The sequence below is a fragment of the Protopterus annectens genome, chromosome 2.part1, assembly GCF_019279795.1.
Source record: "Protopterus annectens isolate FY-2018-M chromosome 2.part1, PAN1.0, whole genome shotgun sequence".
Taxonomy (NCBI): Eukaryota; Metazoa; Chordata; order Ceratodontiformes; family Protopteridae; genus Protopterus; species Protopterus annectens.
In genome coordinates, this window is record NC_056729.1 from 321,183,248 (window position 1) to 321,205,735 (window position 22,488).

The 22,488-nt window shown below is 41.9% G+C and overlaps 1 protein-coding gene and 1 long non-coding RNA gene across 2 annotated transcripts in view; one reads left to right on the forward strand and one right to left on the reverse strand.

Moving 5' to 3' along the window:
• STIM2 (stromal interaction molecule 2) overlaps positions 1-9,020 on the reverse strand; it is a 1,889,444-nt gene extending 1,880,424 nt beyond the window's left edge. The window contains exon 1 of the mRNA XM_044062150.1: positions 8,216-9,020. Within this exon, the coding sequence (XP_043918085.1) occupies positions 8,216-8,309 (94 nt within the window). The 5' untranslated portion in view covers positions 8,310-9,020. The remainder of the gene's footprint in view (positions 1-8,215) is intronic.
• LOC122794038 overlaps positions 8,341-22,488 on the forward strand; it is a 63,126-nt gene continuing 48,978 nt past the window's right edge. The window contains exon 1 of the long non-coding RNA XR_006363609.1: positions 8,341-8,426. This is a non-coding gene — a long non-coding RNA (uncharacterized LOC122794038). The remainder of the gene's footprint in view (positions 8,427-22,488) is intronic.

Below are 22,488 nucleotides of genomic sequence, written 5' to 3' on the forward strand. Positions count from 1 at the left end.
TGCATGTGTTAGATATGTAGCTAGTAAAAAAGAATTGCCAATGTTAAGACAGAAATTGAGAATAAGGAAAGCACTGGACTCACAAATGATGAAGTAAATTTCTTGGAGCTAAACACCATGGCTATTGCTCAGAAGAGTTTTAAAAATTGATTTACAAGCTCTTTTGTCTAAAATGTGGAGATTATTTTTTAGAGAAATGGATAGGGAAGGTACAAGAGATCTGGAGCAATAAAAAAAATGACCAAAAGCATAAAACAATGGCATAAAGGAAAGTCAGAAAAGAGTTTGTTAACTGTATTAATAGCAAAATATTCAGAATAACTGTATTAAAAGCAAAATATTCAGAACAGACCTTTGAGGGACAATAAATGAAAATGATGTACTTACAAAAATGATCGATATGGAAAAGCGGGTATATCTTTGACAGAAGCATAAGGAATGCCTTTAAATATTAGGCAGCTTGACAACATAGACTTTCCTAAGCTAAAAGTCCCTCCTATTTCACCCTTAATTCTCCCCGATATGCGCTTCCTCTCCTGTTCTTGGTCATGATGCACGAAGGCAAAACAGAAAATCCTTAACCAGCAATAAGGTCCTCTACGTGACATCAGCAAGAAAGCTAGGGGAAGGTGGGCGGGTATGTCGAAGAATCATCCAGAGCTATTATTACAGTAGGTTCATAGCTTTCATGTCTAGCATGAGGAGGTTAATCCTCATTAATAACAGGAAAGAGTGAAAGCTTATTCTCCTAGCTGGGCTCCTTCATGGGAACTTGCACATCTGATTACTACAGCTCAAAGGAAGACCTACATCTGGAGATCACATCTGACTTGTAGTAAGTTACAAATGTGTTCAATGAAGCTCATGCAGTTACTGCAGAAATATCACCTAAGGGTGCATTTTTGATAAAAGTCTGAGATGTAGCCACTGCCCTGATTTAATAAATGTAATACAGCCAACCATCCGGATAACATAATTTTGGAAACTTAAGAAACCAGTGTCTTGTTGCAGAAGGATAAAACAATTACATTTCTTTAAAGCTTTGGTTCTGTCCAAATAAAATCTGTGCTGTTTTTGAACATCAGTACTGTGTAGTAAATACTCAACTGTAGTAAAATAATTAGGGGAAAAAAAACAGCAGGCTGAACATACTGATTGAGGTCTGTCTCACATGGCTGCCTCAGGCATGACAAATTTGTTTGTAATGACACTCAATGCACAATGGATCAACAGATCATGCCTGCACTTCAAAATCCCTCCTAGCTGAAGTAATACCCATTAGAAAGAGGTTTTTTTTTGTTTGTTTTCACCCCCAAGCAAAGACACTTGAACTCTGCAGTTGGTTCAAGTGAGGAAGAATAAGCTTGTCTAAAGGACAGTTCTCAAGGAGAAGCCAGATCCTTGATGGGCGGTACAATTAACACTGAACTTTCAATAAAGACAGTACATGCTTTTAATTAACATTATTACAAGGAGCTGCAGCTCTGGTCAAAAGATGCACCTTTATGGAGGGAAAACTAAATCCTGCATCAGTGATAAAAGAAAGGCAGTCTAGTACTGTAAAAACGAACTGTGAACGGGTCCAGACTTTTAGAAGCATCTCATACTGAAAAATGTGTCCATTTACTCTTGTAGCATCTTCCAGTTTTAAGTCTCTGGTATTAAATAAGGTATTAGGCTACCCTAACAATCAATGGAATTGGAGAAACCATGCACTTATAGTCGAAGAGAGTGGAGATCTGGATGAAGTCTACCAAAATGATTGGTTAGCAAGGATCTGAAAAGCCTCAGACATAGAGGTTTCTCCAGAAAAAAAGCACGAAGTAGGGGAGACTAAACTTGTTGAAGCCAAAATGGGGCTTTAAGAATGACTTTGGACTTATTCTACCTAGTCTACTGGATGAATTTAAAAGTAAGGGGAATGGAGAAAGGGCAAAGAAGTCTTGTGGCCCATTTCTGGACAAAAGCATCTATGGGACATTCCAAGAAGAAAGTATTAGGAAAAAGAAGTTGCTGCACTTTATGATCAGGGATGAAAAAGGAAAGAGTATGGCTTCTCCCTAGTGACAGAAGAGCTTCTGATCCACTAACAGTTCAAGGAACCACTCAAGAGACAACTATGCAGCAACTGCACCTGTTTGCTAGAAAACAGGCTTACCCAGGAATGTAGCTGGCAGTCAGAAAGTGGTCTGCTGACAGAGATCTTTCCATAGCCTCAACATTTCTTGGCAGAAAAAGTAGCAGGAAGTTCCTCCTTGTTTGCTGATACACTAAACCACTGCCATATTGTCACAGTAGACAGCTATCACACCTTATAGTAAGGAGTCATGAAAGGCCAATAAAGTTGAGATGAAGACCCTAATTTCCAGGACAGTAATACGCAAACTGGCCTCAGACTGCAACTGTATTCCTTGGGCCAGTCTAACCTTGACAATGTTCCACCCAAAGAAAAAATAAATAATCTACCAGCTCTCACTGGAATCTTAATATATGAGAGAGGAAAAATACTGATTTCAAGGACAGAGCACAGGATATATAAACTTGTCTCCCAAATTTATCCACATGCTTTAATTCCTTATCCAGGCATGAACATCAGGGCTACATGGAATCAGATCCTTTTTAAAAGGAACTGCAGTCATAGTGGAATCAGGGTTGGGAGACTCTGCCCAACAGGTCCAGTCCATAGGAAGCCAGAGGATCTTGTCTAATCTCACTGGGACAGATACCACAACATCAGAGTTTTCTCATGAAGACGTCAAGGTCAGTCATATATTGTGTAAGGAAGGGGCCATCCAGGAAGAAGGCTGAGGAGTCTTTTACACCTCCTGTGGGATCCTCTACACAGAGATTGTAGGGTCTGTAGGCCAGACTCCTCTTTGATCATTCCATGTTCATCCCCAAATTAGGGTCATGGGAGGGGGTGAAAATACTCCCTCTTTGTCCTAAATATCTGAAGTGGAAGAATCTAAAGTAGAGTTGATGTGCTTCATTTTGCATGTATGTCTCTTTCCAGTCCTCAAAGATGACTGGTCCATGGAGAAGGAAGAAACTGATATTGATTAAGAGATCTGGGAGTGCTCCTACATACATTTCTCAGTCCCTTTGTTCTGCTGACTCAAAAGTTGAACAGAGAGAGTTACAGGCAAGGCAGTACCTACTACAGAGCCCAATGTCATATGTGTGGGGGTGGGGATACAGCCACTCAGGGCAGCATATGCAAAACAGCTTGAATTCACAGTGCATATACCATCACTCAAGGCTGAAGGCACTGATCCTGCTGCCAAAGATCAAATATCAGCACTGACACAGAGACCTTGTCAAACTAGGCCACAACTGCCCACTGTCTGACAGCAAGACCAACAAAAGCCACCAACCTTTGGCACAACTTTGAGGGCTTTGATCCTGAAGGACAAACAGTTGACCCAATGAGATCAGCACACAAATCCACAAAATCAATGCTGAAGTCCAGAGGACCCTGAAGCACAACAGCATTGCCACTGAGACCATCCACATGTATTACAATCAATACTCAAAGAGTCCACGTCAAAGACTGAGATCCTAACATCAAAACCTATAAACAGGGAAGGAGAAACATGTCTAACCCTAACAGGAAAAGAGCAGACCAATGTCTAGTAACTGAGGAAAAAAGAAGAAAAATATCAATCTGACCTGTAACCTGAAAACAACTGAAGAAATTATAAACAACCCACTGTGTAAAATACAAAATACAAAAGGTAGTCTTGGAACACTTACAGTGTGACCAGCATCAACTATGACTGAAAATATTCTGCAGAAAGGGGCATGGGTACAGGGAATTACAGGGCAGAGTAGGGACTTTGGTAGTTTGGGACAGTTTTATGGGCTGAACTATGTACCTGCCAATGTTAGTCCTAAACGTGACAGAGCTGACACTCTGTCAGATCAAGAGACAGCCAAGCTCTGAAAAAATAACTCAAGTGTTACAGTTTACAAAAAATGTTGACAGTATAATTTCTGAAAATGCCATCTGAGCTGAGATCAGAAAGACAATAAGTCAACTTGTATCCTAAATAAGGTGGTAAGATGTTACAAAGTTCTAAACTTGCTGTGAAAAAAGCCTCCGAGAGGTAACATGAAAAAGGTTATAAAGCAAGATGGTGATGTTTTGTGAAAACGCAGAAGCTTGAGGGGATGGAGATGAAGCGTCTTAAATGACTGGTAGAATACATACTGTGTGACAGTCATCAAAGCAAAAGCCAAAAGTAGCCCTAGTTGCACAGAAGGTAAGGAAGAACAGATTCCTGTGGTTTAGTCCCATCTGCAGGAAAGCAGAAAACGGCTGGTAAAGAAGATCTGAAAGAGACAGGAAGTAGGCAAGAGGAAACAAGGATGCCCAACCAAGAGATGGCTGGATAGAGTGAGACTATATCTATAACAGACAGGCATGACTATTGAAAAAGGTAGGAGAGTGGCACTGAATCATTTTATCGTGCAAAAACACAATAAAAACATTATTTGTTCTGTTACTGTCTTTACCTGAGGCTGTAACATCCCCTTACACTATTCTGGGTTTCTGTGAAACCTATTTACGTTTGGTATTTGTCAAACACTATCTCCAACATTACATAGATACTTTCAGATTGAAGAAATTCAATTAGTAGGGAAAGGTAGACACAGTTAATCTGCAACATCTGAAGTTTTAAAGAAAACAAGAAACATTAGCCTAAGTGTTTTAACTACAACAATCTGAAGTTAGACACAGAATTTCAAGTCTGTCATTTAAATGTATACTTAAGTTGTCAGTTACAGATAACTCTGGAGCCACAACATCTTTTTTTGTTTTCTTTCTTTTAAGCCTAATATTCAAACGCAAGATGTCATTTAGGCATGTCTGTGGTTAGTGGGACTTGGCTTTACTGACATAAATGTATCCATAAAGACTTAAAAAGTAAAAAGTAGTGGGCATTCAGAATCCATGTAGCTGAAAGACCAGTATGTCCTTACAGGATCATATGCATATATCCAGTGGGCCTCCACAACAGGAGGTTTAAGGTATTACACACTGAATATTTTAGTTAGGGTGAATCATTCTTTAAATTTATACAGAATGGTTTGTCTTTCCAACCTTTTTACCCTTTGCTTGTATGTTGTTTAGGCTATTTAGCAGGCACCTGGTGGGGTTTTATGCCATGTATGCTATATTGAAAGGTCACAAAAAAGTCCAAAACGTAGTATATGTATGGCTTGTGGGGTTTTCTTTATTGGTCTGAATGTACTCATAAAGACTTAAAAAGTCATAAACATTCAGAAGCCATGTTGCTGAAAGATGGCTGCGTTATTAATGGGTCATCTATATATACCCCATGGGCCTACACTACAAGAGTTTTTTTAAGGTATTGCATAATGAAAGGTTTAGCTTGGATGAGTCTTTCTTGTGGATTTTACTGAATGGTTTGTATGTATAACCTTTTTACCCTTTGCTTGGATGTTATTTAGAATACAGACTCTGGTAACAATCTAAAGGATTTACTGAACATGATAAACCTGTCCTCTTGCCACAGGAAGCTAGGGAAGGAGAAAGTAACAGTATTTGTACTGTAAGTGAAGAGACAGAAAGGCTTAAAGAAAATGTTCTACATCTTTGAAGTAATCTTATGTAGACAGGATGTGCATTCTTTGAACATCAGACCCTAGCTGTTAAATAAATGAAATAATATCATGTCAGCTTTTCAGCCTCTTACAAGGCCATTCTTGAAGTACAACAAGTTGAGAAAAAACTGTGATTTACAGACTCACATAGATTCTAGTAATGCAGAGATCAGTAGATAATAAACAGCATGTCTTATTTTTTGGTACAATTTCCTTTACAGTCTTTACTGTTTGTTACCCACACTATCTGCCCTCTATATGTTTTTATCATGTCGACTTCTGTCAAAATGGTAGCAAGTTCTTTTACTTAGGAGTTTCAGTTTCTACATCTCAAAGTTTCAGTGGCTCAGTGTACTGTACTGTTGTGCTCAATCTGAACTATACCAACGGATTTACACCTTTGTTTCATCTAAAGCAGTTTGACCTTGGTCAACAAAGCCAATCTCAAGGAAGCAAGTGTGTCTTACATTAGGATCGCCAATATGTCTCCTCTAATTTCTTAGGCACACCCTTTTCTTGTTTTCCTCACTCTGATCAATATTAGAAATGCATTGCATAACTATACATTGACACAGCTTTGAATGCCATATGTAGATGTGAAAATGGTACTGTTCCCTACAACATTACAAAGAATGTGGGTCTGATGCAACCAAGCAAGCATTTCTCACCAGCTGGATACGGCTCTCTGGGGTGTGGGGAAGCAAGGGCTGCAGCTGATGCTGAAAGCTGCAGCACTTTTCCTACTGCCACAGTCATCACTTGCTACCTATCAGTGGCACACCTTCTTCAAGATACGTGTCCTAACCTACAAAGTTGTACATTATCAGGGAACCAAAGCTGTGCTCCATCACTATACTTTTTTATACCCGTTTTATGCTTCCAGAAGGAAACTGCTGGAGATTCCTAGGTCTCACCTAGAAACAGGAGAATGGTAGCAATTTGTTTTTGCAACTTCCACAAGAACTCTTCCACTGTTGTTCTAAGAAAACTCTGAATAGTTGTTCATTTCACAATTTTGTGGAATTTGGTGATTTACTCATACTTATTAATTTACTCTTTTTTAACTGATGGTTTATTTTCTTTCTTTATGCCGTAATAAAACACAATGGGTAATATAACAAACATCATGTTGTACATAATTTCATTGTATCAAGTGACTGGAGCCACAGACTTTGTTTTTTCCCCTACAGCAGTGAACCAATGACATAGCACTTCTGCCCTGCTCAGCAGTCTGACCCATCAACACAAATGCTGATGCCTATACTGTACTTACTCTAGCTATCCATCTACACATGGGGGTACAACATCCCATTAGTAACATCATAATTATCCTCAAAACAACAAACATAATGCTGTTCTCACAGCTACAGTGTCACATGTGGCCAGTGTAAACCTTGTTAATAATGCAAGCTAGAGAATAAGAAATCTTTCAAACTACTGTTTTTAAAAATGTATTTACTGACATATGTTAATCAGGGTGGAACACTAACCTCAGTGGGCCACTTTCAAGCTCTGCGATGGGGTGCAATTAAGTCTGTACACCAGAAATTACAATTCCATTAATTCAAACATGGCTTCACAAAAACAACACTTTAAGTAGAATATTAACATTAACATATCACTATGGGAAAACCCACACAGATTTCTGCAGGTTTCCATCTTCAGGTATAGTCAACATCTACAAATTTCCATCAGTACACTTTACACCCACAACATAACAAAGTAATGGTTCAAATATTTGAATTAGTCTGTCTACTTTACTGAAATTAAGACATGTTTAAAAAAACGAGTTTCAAAAACTGAATACACACTCTGAAATACTCCCTCCCTTTTCAACTGATTGACAAACAACTGCATTACCATATATGTGGCAGATAAAGCAAGAAAATGTTGATTTGTCAGTAGCACAAATGCTCTAATACAACACCACATCACAAAACTGTCAGTACATTGCTGCACAGTTTTACAGGCCAACATAATTTATTCATCTGCTGGCTGGTGCCCATTTTATATTTCTCAACCACAATCAGTCACAGGGGCAAGGAATGAATATACAAAATTTATGAAGCAGCATAACAAATACAGGCCATATGCAGATTGCCATAACACTGCAGATTTCAATCTCTTGACAATGAACGACAAATTAACGTATGCAAAGATACATTACTTGCTGAATGCTGCAACCAGGAACAGAAAGAGCTCACAGATCAGGGTGACGGCTTTTAAGCTGACAACTTATACATTTACTTTTATGTGGCAATCAAAAGCCTTGAAACAGAAACGTGTTGCTAATGACTTGCCCATTCATATTAGGTATGGTCATATCTCAGGAATCACGCCACAGTGCATCCTGTCCCAAGCTCAGAATTTGATACCGCATTGCTGCTCCCTCTCCCATGTCATCCCTAAGCAACAGTGGTCCCTGTCGCTTTTTTGCCATGTGTGCGGCAGGACTGCACAACTCATCAGTTTTCATAACATTACATGTAGTCGAGCCCAACTGCAATTAAGATTACAGAGATCAACGGCAAAACTTGCACTGTCACCAAACATCATGCGATTATTTTCCTGATCCATGTAAAATTACCTGTAAGAACGGCGGGGGTTCCTTCTGAATGCCCGTCTTCAGCTGCTGCAGAGACCATTATAAACCATAAATACAGCACTGCCGAGAAACCCATTGCTGTGACAGTCTTAGATCCGTGCAGAAGAGAACACAATCCAGACGTTTCAAACGATTAAGACAGAAGTAAAACCACAAAGGACCAGATTCCAAGTTGGAGATGCCAACAGTGTAGGTAAGTCAACTGGAATCCTGTAAACTATATAATGGAATGAAAATCAGTGCAGGGAATTCTGATCACAAATGACAGTACCGACAGCTGGTTACTTTCCCTCAAAACAACGCACTGAGCGAATTTCCGGGCATCTTTTTTGGTCAACAGTGTTAAAGACCATATTCAAAGGCGTGAAACGGAATGCTGAATCTGCATTCCGTTTCCACGTCATGCACATCTGCGGTGGTGGTTTAAATTGTTTATTTAATGAATTTGTAATATGTTGCTGCTACTTACGAAAAAAAAAATTCCTTTTTAAATCTGCGGTACAGCCTCGGTGATGTTCCGGCTCCCGGTAGCGAGCATGAGTAAAGAAGCACGTTCCCGCGTCAGTTGACGATGTGCTAGTGGGCAGGAACTTTCCCTTATTCGGCTTGTTAGTGTCTGGTCGTAGTTTTTGTTTTAGTGTTGTGTACTTGTATAAAGTTAGTTGTTTGCCTTAAAAATACAGCTTCGTGAAGTCCCGTCACTTTTCTTATAACTTTAATTCCTGCAATATCTTAGAAAAACATGTACTGTGCTTATTTTCTTCAACTGCTTCCAAGTTCGTACTAAAAGCTATAATGGGTCTCAAACTTGGGTTGGTGGCAGTTTCTCAAGAGTTCAAGTAATGTGTGGGCAGCGGCGACATACTACACTGCATACAGAACTTTACTGCATTTGAAAGAAGGAGGAAACCCCTGTTAAAGAGCTGTACAATAAAAATTAAAAAAAGGAAAATAAATAGTTAAGATGCACTTCAAAAGATACACCACTGACTGCCTCATAGAAAATCCCGCCTTTATCACGCCCACTTCATGCATACTATCGACGAATGACAGACCCCCGCGTTCCCGATTCCCGACTATATCAAAAGACAAACCAAAGGCAATAATATGAAGAAATATGTTTAATTTTAAAAGTGGAAGCGCATAAGCGCGCGATGACGAAAAGCAGAATTACTGTGCTTAATAAAATTGCAATTTATTGTTCATTTGCGTCTTGCTTGTTTATCTTTTGGGAGTTTTTACGACCTGCTTCAGTGAGTTACACCATTTGGTTGTGTTTATCCTTCACGGGTTTCTCCATTTGACTGGGACTTTTGAGGTGTTTCTCTGTGTCGGAGGAGAGAGCTGGGCTAGCTTGGTAGCAATATGAAGAAATACACCACGTCTAAATAATGCAGGAAGGATTAGAAAAGAAGCCAGTTGAATCAGTGTAGCAAGCAGTGTATGACTGTATGAGGAAAGTTACTCCGTCTGAATAAATTCAGTGTTCCACACTATGAGAGGACGTGTTCAACATCCTGGAGAGTCCTGCGACTAAGTTTAGTTGTAGCTAGGGTATCTAACGGAGCTGGCGTAGGTAATACGTCCTGTGGAGATTGAAAGTAGGTACAAAGACTTTTGAAATATCAAAATAGGGGAAGTTAACCTACACAAAGAGACCAGTCACCAGCATAGCTTTCAAACAGTCCCTCTCAGCTGTCCAGATTTTCACAGAATGTCCAGATTTTTTGCCTTAATTGTCTGTCCATAAAATTTTGTTTTTCTGGCAAATCACTGGCTAATTATTGAGGATTGAATTTGGAAAATAATAGCAGACATTAAAGTTTCAGACTTTATATTTATTTATTTTACATTTGTTGACCGGGAGAGTCCAACTGGATTACAAGTCCAATTTCAGTGGAGGCCCGGGGAGAAAAGCTCCTAGCAAACAATTTTTTACAAAACATAGTTTTAAGGACAGACTTTTCACATACAATTTCCACAGAAGAGACTTTGACATACATATTAACTAACAGATAGGATACATGTGTTCTCTACAATATATTAAAGTTTAGAAGATATTCCTAAGTTTAGGATTCCTGTGATAGATTTACTATCAGAGTAAAGGCATAGAGATGTAGAATAAGGCAGAGAGCACCAAGAGAGTAGATGATGCTCTCTATAGTTGAGAAGGATAACAAATTGATTCACTATATGTCTTTGCCTGGTTTTAGTTGAGAAGGATAACAAATTGATTTACAATATGTCTTCTCCTGGTTTTAGTTGCTTATGGAGAGCTCAACATTGCTGGGGTAGTTTTCCATCAGAACGTTCATGCCAACGCAAAACATTTATTCTATCAACTTTCTAAGTTTGTAAGAGAGCAATATTTTAAAAAAAGTCCCTATTTTTAGGCCTCCCCCCATTTTGTATGGCTTTATCCAAATTTGTATTATCAGGGACAAATCCAGAAATGATTCAGGGACACTTTTAACATATTAGTATTATTAATATGAAATGCTGACAGGATAAGAGAATGTGAAGGCATTTTCTGAAGTAAAAGAAGTGTATAACTCTAATTATTGTCATTATTTATTCATTCATTTATTTATTTTATTTTACATTTGTTAACCAGGAAAGTCCTTTTTCAGCGGAGGCCCTGGGAGAAAAGCTCAACATAAAAGTAAGCTAATACAACACAGGTACAATTAAAATATAACAAACACAGTAGAACACTGTTAAATATACAATGTGAGCCACATGGGTTAATTAAACATAGTACTAGATATCATTTGTGTTTTTATGTACAATTAGTAAGATTGAATCAATTATAGTATCAGCATTAGGAAGAAGTAGGTTAGTCAGGAGTCATACATGGACATATTCAGTTTTTGGATAGGTGAGTTTTTAGTAAAGGTTTAAATTAAGGTGAGGTTGTGGTGGATATTATACTGGGAGGTAAAGTATTTGACACCCGTGCCCTGGCCCAGCAATCAAGGAGCTTCAATCCTCACCACTAACACCAGTGAGGGGCGTCTCATATAGGAGGAAAGGATAACAAATACACACTCTTAAGAGCACACAGAGATCACAGTCAGTCCGGGGCTGGTCGCTGCCTTGCTCTTCAGGTCCCCAATAAGACTCCCCACTGGCACAGCTATAGGGTCCAGATCTCAGCCTAGTGGGCAAGCTAAAACCTCCAGCACCCTCTCTGTCTGACCAGTGCTTCGGGTCCCTGCCCAAGTAGCTGTCTCACACACCCACACACACACACACACACACACACACACACACTTTCAGAAGAGTTTATACAACCACACAGGCACTCCTGGGGAAGGCTGGCACAGGTTCTCCAGCTGTGCCCCTTTTTCCTAGACTATACGGTAGTACCAGCTGCTACCACACACTAATATTTATCAGCTACTCAAAGGCCCTTAAAAGGGTGTCCAATTATTACTGTGCAATATCATTATCCAATTGGTAGTGTAGCCTACGGCTAAAGCTATTGGAGTGGCTTTGTACAATTTTACCAAAGGCATGCAAGTACTCTAAAGAGCTTAAATTATCTCTACAAAAACAGTCACAGTTGAAAGGGGTTTAAAAATATTTAATAACAAATAGTCAAAACACAAGACAATACTTTTTACTACACAGTGCTAGTCAAGAGTTCAGAGATCACAGAGAAATACTTAAAATAATTCAGTAGTACAGTTCTGACATCACAGAAAAACAGTCTAATCTTTCTAGTTTCTAGCTATTTCTAAGAGAAAACACAACTAAGATAAACTTACATATAGAGCAAGACAGTGCTGGTGAGTTGGATGGTCAAGACAAAAATGCTTAATGCTCTCCGATTCTCTCTGTTTAAATTGATATTACAGTCCTGATTCACATTACATCATTCTTCACACTTTCCTGGTGTTCCCAGGGTAACAGGCTACATTCTTTAGTAAGCTCACACCAGGTCAGGAAGCAAAGCCATTAAGGACATTTATGCATGCAAATTCTGGCCATTAACTATGGCCTTAAAACAATAGTAAGAATTCCTTCATCTAGACCGGTTGGAGCCGTGTTTACATCAAAGGGTCACAACATGCTTTACTTGGTCAGTAGAGTGCACTGTTACATTTTTTTTCCAGTTCCACATGTAACACTATTTTTACCATTTAAGACAACAAGCCTGTGGTTTACATTAATATTTAGAGATGACAGAATTATCTCCAAAATTCTTATCTGGCTAGGCTGGCAGCCTTCATCTATCTTCACCCAATCTTCACAAAGTATTCCAGATTTTAGCTATACAGTTGGAGAAGAGGGATTCCCCAGCCTGATTATTGGCAGTGGAGACTTTTATCAGGGGATTTTCATTGGATCGTAACGTTCTGGTGCTGGAGTATGGTTGTAGTAGATTTTGCAGGACAGGTATCTTTTCTTTCTGATGGAGTAATTTGTGGACCATGGTTAGTTGGGTGTAAAGTAGGAGTTGGGGAAACTCAAGCAGGTGAGCTGCCTGAGTGCTCTACAGTGATGAGACCTGGAGTTTGAGTCAGTTGCAAATCTAGCGATTTTATTATAACTTGTTTCAAGTTTTGCAATGTCAGATTTCCTAAGGTTGGTGAGAATAGGTGACGCTTACAGTAGGGTTGAGATCAAGTGTGTTTGAGCTACTGGGGCTTTTGTGTTGTTTGTGAGGCAAAGTTTATTCCTATACAGAGTACCTAGTTTTTTTGTGGACTTTTTATGGTTTAAACATCAAATTTCATGTTATTGTCTATTTCATCTCCTAACAGCTTAGTATGGACAGTGGGAGAGATTCTGGTTTTGTTGACAAATTTGATAGTGAATGAGGAGGGGGCTATTGTAGTTTGGGTTGGATTATTTATTAAATGTAATCCACCACATTTTCTCCAAACGTTACCAGTTTAAGGAGGGACTAAGAGGGACAGAGCTAAAATTTTAGTCAAAATCAGAGATAGTTGAGAGGTATGGTCACCAGGGTTTGTGCTGGGACTTTTCTTGTTTGGCATCTATTTCTCTAAAGCAAACGCCAATACCAAAGGGCTCTGGCTGACATAACTTACAGATGATTGCAAGCTTGGAGCAGTCATTGAATCCCCCAAATGACTTGACGATCCTGCAGGAAGGTTTGTCCTAAGTAAATAACCTGATGACTAAATCAAAAGTGACAATATTGCCCCTAAGAGTACTTCTATATTGGACAGTTTATAAACAAATGAATTGTGTCTAGATCTATGGATGCCTTTGTCCCCCTTTATTCAGCTCTCATTAGGCCAGTCATTGAGTATAATGCTTCCTTTCATAGGTTTATTTACAGACACATGCAATAAGTGGAATGCTCACAGAAATGCCTTACTAAAAGGACACAAGGCCTAAACAATATGTCCTACATTGAGCAACTCAAAGCCCTGTCACTATTCTTGGTATAATACAGACTGTTCAGAGGTGACCTGTCTCTGGCATACAAGGAATTCCTCTGACTCAGTATTGATGGGTTTACTGCACATCAGGAAGTCAAATGGCATCAGAAATACTCTGTCTAGGGATCTAAACCTCTTCTGCAGCATCAACAAAATGGCTTGGAGGGACAGGTATATCTTGCAGAGGATACCACTGCTCTAGAACAGACTCCCCATCCACATAAAACAAAGCTAATCCCTTTCCATATTCAACAACAACTTGGATCTATGGATGGAAAACAGAAAACTTACCCCAGGATTGTCCCCTGTTCTACTAATAGACAGAGGCAGCTCCTAAATGCTTTATCCCATGCATGGATCCCCTCAAATCTTCCATGGTACAGCCCAATTATTCTAACTAGGGATACTATATAATTATCAAGGATGTGATGGGTAAGGCCAATCTAACACCAACTGGGCTAAGTTAATTCAAGCACCAAAAGAGAAATTGTCTAGGCTTAAAATGGCCCGCAAGGGCAGCTAGCCTAGTACATATATATGAACCTAAAAGTAGGTCACCCCTATATACTATAATATTTGAATGTCAGATAGCATATGACTCATCCTATTTCCATGATTAGTATGGGCTACTATTCAAAAACTGGCTGCATCTTGTAAAAGTGAAAATTAAGCTTGAAAATACATACAGTTGAGAGGTCTTCATGGGGGGCAGCTTAGCTAGCCTATACATCTCAGCTGTCTCTTATTTGCCTCCTATGTTTGCCCAATCTCATAAAATGTTTTGATTTTCTGGTAAATCACTGATAATTCCTTTTAGTCAATGATGCCAGACATTAGAGTTTCACACATATTGTTCCAAAAATGAAAGTTGATGCAAAAGCTGTTGTTCTGTTGAGCTTTTAAGAGGATTAGAGTAATATTTAAAAATATTCTGATTTTGAGGCTTTGTCCAGATTTCTTGAACAAAGAAGTTTAGAGGTATGAGCTTGCTGCGTGGGAGTAGGGTTAGAAGCATATGCCTGAGACAAATGTTCCCATGGGTGAATCCCAGGTGGAGACCAGAGACCCTAAGACGGCACTAGCTGCAAGGTGAAAGTCTGTCTCATGAGGTTACATCAATTGAGGAATCAAGTGAAATACCCTCACACTGATGCCCATTGCACATCAATCCCTGGGCATGTTACCAGGCATGCCCTGTGGGGTAAGACCACATGAAAAATAAGAACTACCCCTGATGGCTGTTTGAATTACTGCCCCTCTGAGTTGGCCCTTGCCTTAGTGGATGGGGGACAAATGGTCCAGTAGACTGAGGATCTAATGTTCGACAGGCAGCAAGGACAAAAAAAAAAAAAATACAAAAAAAAGTACCACAGCATATACATAACTTTAGAAGAATTTCAGTAACATCCATGATGCTATGCCAGTGTAACCAGCATGACACACAAATACATAAACTGCTTTATCCAGCAAATACATATAGTTTTCTATCTGCATAATTAAATAATAATGTTAAGTTGTCAATCTCGCCTTCATTCTTGCTGGATGGGTTCAGAGCCGATCCTCGGCTCCGACTCAGCACTTGCTTTAGCTCGAGAACTCCTTTTACCAGCTCGAGGCAACCCTATATCCCATGATGCAAGGCGGAACTACCTCAGATATCGTTTGCCGCTTAGCGAAAGAGGTCTCCTTTGCCAGCTGAGGTAAGTTTTTCTTGTGAAATAAGAAAAAGATTAGTTAGGGGTTTATTTTTCCCTTTTAGTGTTAGTTTAGTCTGTAGTTAGTTACAGCCCACCCTATTCCCTTGTTTTCAAACTTTTTATAGTTTTTAAACTAAAGTTTTTTAGTCAGGCCTAATTCTCCATTGGTTATTCCCTTCCTGTGTGCTTGTGTAAGGGATTAATTTGTGTGTTTGTTGGGATTGTTTGTGTTTCCATCCTCTTAGGATGTCAAAGGAAGGCAAGGTCTCAGGCTTCAAGAAGTGTGACCAGTGCTGTCAGAAAATGTCTCTGACAGATGGTCACACTTCTTGTGTTTATTGCCTGGGGCCTTTGCACCTGCAGGACTCCTTTGCTTTATGTCATGCTTTTAGCCAGAGAGTCCTGCAGGAAAGGAGGAATAAGCTCATCCTCCGAGGCTTACTTAAGCCAGAAGGTTCTCCTCCTAAATTAGGGTCAGGAAAACCTCCTAAGCCACCGAAGGCTCAGGCTACAGTGTCCAAGCCTCCTCCGGTGGCTCCGCCCGCCGAGCCGACATCGCCCGCCGGAGCCGATATATCTTCTGTTAATGTGGTGGGTCCGGCGCCGGCCCGATACCCTGACTACTGTGGCTTTGTCGGCCCCGGCTGGAGCCGACACTTTATCCAGCATCGGAGCCGAGATATCCTCGGCTCCATCTGGAGTTAAAGGGACTTCGGCTCCGGTGGCTTCGATCCGTAAGAGATCTCGGTCCCCTTCTATACTGAGTATCCACTGCCCGGGTCTCCTCTTTTGTCGGAGCGGAGCCATCGGAGCCGATCTTCGAGATCTTCCAGGCTGTCTGACCACAATTTGGAGAGGGTGGTAAGCAGGCTGTTGAAGTCTCAGGCACTGGCCCAAATGCTCCATAGCCCGTCTCAACAGACTTCGGCTATAGCCCCAATCCTTGAACTTCCTCCTCTGACTCCAGACCGGAGTTCGGAGCCGGAGCTTCTTGGGACAGCGACTGTTTCGATGCCGGAGCCGATACATCCTTCGGCTCCATCGTCCTCGGCTCCGATCTCCTCCTTGAGACCTTCCTTGGAGGGATCCGGTCGTCGGGTTTCCACTGTCAGCTCCGAGGGGGCTAGTGGCATCGGACCCTTGTCCGACCCCGCTCTCCCTCTCGGGGCTTTGGCTTTGGTAAGCTCGGCGCCGACATCGGCCTCGGAGCCTTCTCTCTCTTTGGAGCCGGCCATTCCTGTTTCTTCGGAGCGGGTGTGTACCGGCCTCCCGGGGAGAGGAGCCTTTGAGGTGACGAGGAGTGTCCTGGCCTCTGAGCCTGGTCAACGGTCCATCCCTCTAGCTCCTCCTTCTTCAGTGCCTGCAGATGCCTCTTGCCAACCTCTTGCTCACAGGCCCAGGGATCCATTGCCCCAGGTTTCCCCATTGGGAATTTCCTCCTCTTCCGAGGTCTCTCCTGATCCTGCAGGGGAACCCCCTCGGAAGAGGACGTGTAAGAGGAAACACACAGACTCCCCTGAGTCTACTACATCTGATACCGACTTAGATGAGTCGGAGGGTTCCCCACGGTCCCCCTCTGAGGATGTCTCCTTTTCAGACATCCTTGAGCTCCTCAAACAGAGGGGGAATTGGCCCTCTATTGACCCCTCCGAGGATGAGTCGGTATACCTGGAGGCTTTTGGATCCCGACCCTCCACCTCCTGGGTGTCTCTGCCTTTCGACCCACTCATGCAGGTAGTGGCTTGGAAGGCGTGGGCGGCTCCAGATTCTGTGGAACCTGTCCCCAGAAGACCATCCAAATTCATTACGGCCCCTTCGGATAAACAGTTCCTTTCCAAAGGTGTCTCTGTGGATGCTATGGTGGTGGCGGCCACTAAGAAGGAACTGGCGGATCCTTCAGTACCTGTCCATCCTCCTAACAAGGATTCTAGGACCATGGACAGGTATGGAAAGCGGATGTTTTCCTCAGCGACCTTTGCTATGCGTTCGCTGAATTATCTTTGTCACTTCACCAGGCTTCAACGAGATATTCTCAAAGAACTGGGTGAAGTAGTCCAGGATCCTTCTGCTGCTGGAGCTCAGGAAAAGATTACCTCACAACTTGCTATCCTGAATTCCATATCTAACTCCTCCATGCGGCTCATATCTTATGCGGCCGATGGAGCGAGCAGGGCCGCAGGCACAGGAGTTGCTCTTAGACGCCAAGCCTGGATGCGGCTGTGTAATTTTGCGGACCCCTTTAAGGCGTCCTTCACCAATACCCCCTTTGATGGTTCGGCTTTGTTCGGACCTCAGGTGAAGGATACCTTGACCAGGTGTGAGCAGGACGGTAAAACTCTTTCTGCCGTTGGAGTCCAATTTTCCACTCCTTCTAGACCATATCCCAAGGGTCAGAAGGGGGGGAAGATGTGGTTCCGTAAAGCCCAAGGAGCTACACCGGACACACGTGGTCAGTTTACCCCTAGAGGCAGAGGGGGTAACAACAATAGACGCCGCCCTAGAGGCAGGGGGGGTCCTCAGAATCAGGGCAACAGGGAGTCTCTTCCTGAAAAGCCCTTTCAACATCCCTGAGGTGTTGCCCGACTGTCCACCCTTGGAGGCAGTCGGGGGAAGGATTTCACTGTACCCAGTAGCCTGGCAATCCCTATCCCAAGAGAAGTGGGTACAGTCGATTATATCCGAGGGTTACAAGATCCCCTTCGAAAGGTTTCCCATACCTCTACAATCCCTTCCAGACATCTCACCCGGTCAAAGGGATTTGGCAGAACAAGAGGTTTCAAAACTCCTAGTAAAAAGAGCCGTCCAGACAGTGCCGACAGACCAAGTAGGATCCGCGTCTACTCAAGATTCTTTTGGTCCCCAAAAGGACGGGAGATTGGAGACCAATATTAGACCTAAGCAATCTGAACAGATTTGTCAAGAAGGCAAGATTCCGGATGGTCACGCTTCAGTCCATTCTGCCCTTTCTGGGCAAGGACAACTGGATGTGCTCTATAGACCTTCAGGATGCGTACTATCACATAAAGATTCACAGACGCTCCAGAAGGTTTCTCTGCTTCCGGCTAGGGACCAGTCATTACCAATTCAGAGCACTGCCCTTTGGCCTCACTTCAGCCCCCAGAGTGTTTACCAAATGCATGGCAGTGGTCACAGCTCACCTGAGACGTCTAGGATTCCAGGTATTTCCTTATTTGGACGACTGGCTCCTCTCCGCCACCACCAAGTGTCAGCTTCTTCAGTCCAGAGACTACACCCTACAGCTTTGCAGGAAATTGGGAATTTCAGTAAATTTCGAAAAATCTTCTCTGCTGCCTTGCCAGTCTATCACCTTTATAGGCGCAGAATTAAACACCGTCAAAATGTTAGCCAGACTAACAGATCAAAGAATTCTGGACATCCAAAAATTTGTTCGGCTTCTGTTACAAAGCAACAAGATCAAAGCCAGATTTGTCCTAAAGGTTCTGGGTCTTATGGCTGCGGCCATTGTTCTTCTACCACTGGCTCGCTTCCACATGCGTCTCCTGCAGTGGATGTTATTCACGCAGTGGTCGTACCACAATCTTCCGATGAGACACGAAATCTTAGTCACACAGTCGTGCAGGGCTCATCTGGGTTGGTGGATATCTTCCCCTCTTCTTCATCAGGGCCGACCCTTTATTCCCACAGTCACTACGGATGCCTCTCTGATCGGGTGGGGGGGGGCATTATCAGGGCAGGATGGTCCACGGGACGTGGCAACCCATAGAATACCATCTGCACATAAATGTCCTGGAGATGAGAGCAGTGCTTTTAACGTTGCAAGCCCTCGACGACTTTCTTCCCACGGGGACTATTGCAGTACAAACGGACAACATGTCCGTGGTCTGGTACATCAACAAACAGGGCGGAACCAAGTCCTATCCGTTATGTCGAGAAGCTCTCAGACTTTGGCAATGGGCGATCTCTTCTCAGCGGTTTCTGATAGCAACGCACATCCCCGGCAGGTCCAACCTATTGGCGGACAGGCTGAGCAGATCTATTCTGATGCCTCACGAGTGGTCTCTCAATCAATCTGTAGTGGATCAGATTTTTCTGAAGTGGGGCACTCCTTGTTGCGATCTTTTCGCTATCCCTCTAAACAACAAGTGCCCAGACTATTTCACTCTATTTCCCTTCCAGGTCAACCCCTGAGAGACTCTCTAACCCAGGATTGGCCTCGGGACTTCTTTATGCTTTTCCTCCCTTTCCCTTGATTCCACAAGTCATTCAGAAAGCCACCGCTTTGAGAGCCAAATTGATCCTCATTGCTCCATATTGGCCTCGACAAATTTGGTTTCCGCTCTGCATCGTCACCTTCTGGTGCAGCCATGGCATCTGGACCCAGTTCCGGATCTTTTGATCCACCAGTCGGGTCAGCAGCACCGGGCCATTCATTCTCTCAACCTCACTGCTTGGTTGCTCCACTTCCTTCCCTAGCCAGGCTACCAATGATTTCTGACTCAGTCAGAGACATTTTAGTGTCTTCTTTGAAGTCGTCCACTAGGACTATTTATGCTAGCAAGTGGCGACGTTTTTCGATTTGGGCAAACTCCAGAAATATTGATCCCTTTACTGCTCCCATACATTCTGTTTTAGATTTCCTGGCGGAGGTTTTTCATTCAGGATCCTCGTCATCTACAGTCAAAGTACAACTGGCTGCTATTTCCAAGTATCATATTGGCTTGCATGACAATAACATTATGTCTCATAGGTTATGCAAGGCCTTTTTGAGAGGAGTTTTTCTCCTAAAACCACCTATAAAGCATCCTCCTCCACAATGGGATCTAAACTTAATGTTGGCATCCTTGATACTACCTCCCTTCGAACCGTCTGCTTCATGTTCCTTGAAGTTATTGATGTGGAAAACTATATTTTTACTGGCTGTCACTTCTGCAAGAAGGGTTTCCGAGATTCAAGCTCTCTCCATTCGTTCACCTTATTTGGTTTTTCATAAGGACAGGGTATCGTTAAGAACTAACCCTTCCTTTCTCCCCAAGGTTGTATCTCAAACCAATATTAACCAATCTATAGATCTACCAGTCTTTTTTCCTAACTATTCCGACAGAGCTGAACAGAAACTGCATTTTTTGGATGTCCATCGTCAGCTCAGGTACTACTTGCATAGAACTAAACAAATTAGAAAATCGGACCAATTGTTTGTTTCCTATGCAGAAAACAGGATAGGTCTTCCAGTTTCTAAAGTGACCTTATCCAGATGGTTGACTTCCACCATTTCATATGTGTACTCTCTCAGAGGCAAACAACTATCTTCTAAGCCAAAAGCACACTCGACCAGGAGTCTATCCACTTCTGCAGCCTTTCAGGATAGGCTACCCATTGATACCATTTGTGCAGCGGCTACTTGGGCCACGCCATACATTTGTCTCTCATTACAAGTTGGATTTGGCCTCCAGAGATAGGGCCAGTTTTGGTTCCACAGTTCTCAAGAGTCTGTTCCATTGAGCCACCCGGGATACAGGTGCTAGGACGCTGTCCCATCCAGCAAGAATGAAGGCGAGATTGACAACTTAACATTTAGAAGTTATGTACCTACCATAACGCTCCATGTTAGTTGTCTTCTCGCCTTCTTTCTTGGCCCTCCCTCCTTCCCCTGGCCTGGACAGATCTTGGAGAGTTCCTTTTAGATTGTTTCCTCCGGTACGTTGTTATGAGGATTTCTTTTAGGAACCATTGTTCCTAGTTCTCTTAGGATAGTCTTTAGCAGGGTAAGTTAGCTGCCAAACGAGATCTGAGGTAGTTCCGCCTTGCATCATGGGATATAGGGTTGCCTCGAGCTGGTAAAAGGAGTTCTCGAGCTAAAGCAGTGCAGTCGGAGCCGAGGATCGGCTCCGAACCCATCCAGCAAGAAAGAAGGCGAGAGAAGACAACTAACATGGAACGTTATGGTAGGTACATAACTTCTAATTTCTGATCAGTCATGCAGCCTTAAATCTCCTCTCTTGCAAAAGTAGTCTTGTGACACATTGTAACTTAATACTATAACACTCAGATGGGGGATTGAAGGAGGGGGGCAATAGCCTCCCTTCACAGGCTGTATCACAATAATAGCATAATGAGCAAGGCAATCTCAAATTAATAATATTTATAATATGGGGGGGGGGGGGTAAGTGGTGTGGTAGTCCCCTTACAGGCTACAAGACAGATGATAACATTTTATCTAAATAATTAACTGAGATTTGTAATCAATCATAAGTAAGGGCATATACCACCTCTCAACCCCACAGCTTTCTATTGTTCTCTACCTTTTGTATTTCAGAATTATTATGAAATCGTTGTCAGTGTTATTTAAACTGTTATACGGCAAGGTTAATCTGCACTAGAAAAAAAAGCCTGCAGATATCAGATTTTTGAAAAGGCAAGTCCTGCCATGCGTATCTGGGGCAGTTTGTTTTCTGTGATGTAAAATATGATTTGACTGACAAATCCTTGTAGTAGTTCAGTTAAGAATGAATGGTCAGTAGCTACTTGAAAAACCATAGGGGGGATGTCTTTGTAATGTACTCGTTTCTTGACCTATAACTCAAATGTTTATGTGAAATTGCAGATCACTATATGGGCACTGTTTCAGTATTGTAGTAATTTAGCAGTGTAGTTTGCATATTCATGATTTAGGACATTATATGGACACTATTTCAGTACTGTAGTAATTTAGCAGTGTAGTTTGCATATTCATGGTTTAGGGCTATTAATAAAGTCTGTCAGTCACCGAAACCACAAAAATTGCACTTTTTATGTATCCTGTTACCATTAAGGCTAATGTACTGCAGCTGATTTGAAGACTAGGATGTACTGTTCTTAAACTATACCCCATAGCACATAATGTCTATAATGAAGTCTAGAATGAAAAACAACTAATTTTGACATTTATTATTATCTTTTTTTTCTCATAACTGCTTTGGTGACTGAACATTTATACAACAAAGTATTTATAAAAGAGTGAAGAAATTATGAAGAGTAACCAAGTGTGACACTTTATGCGATGAAGTAAGTGCTTGTGAAATATTACAGCTTTGCAGCCCAGCAAACTGAAACTCCCTGTTCATTTGTCATTTCCCTGTGCCGAATTTCTAAACTGTAAATAAGATTTTCATTCGTAGTAACA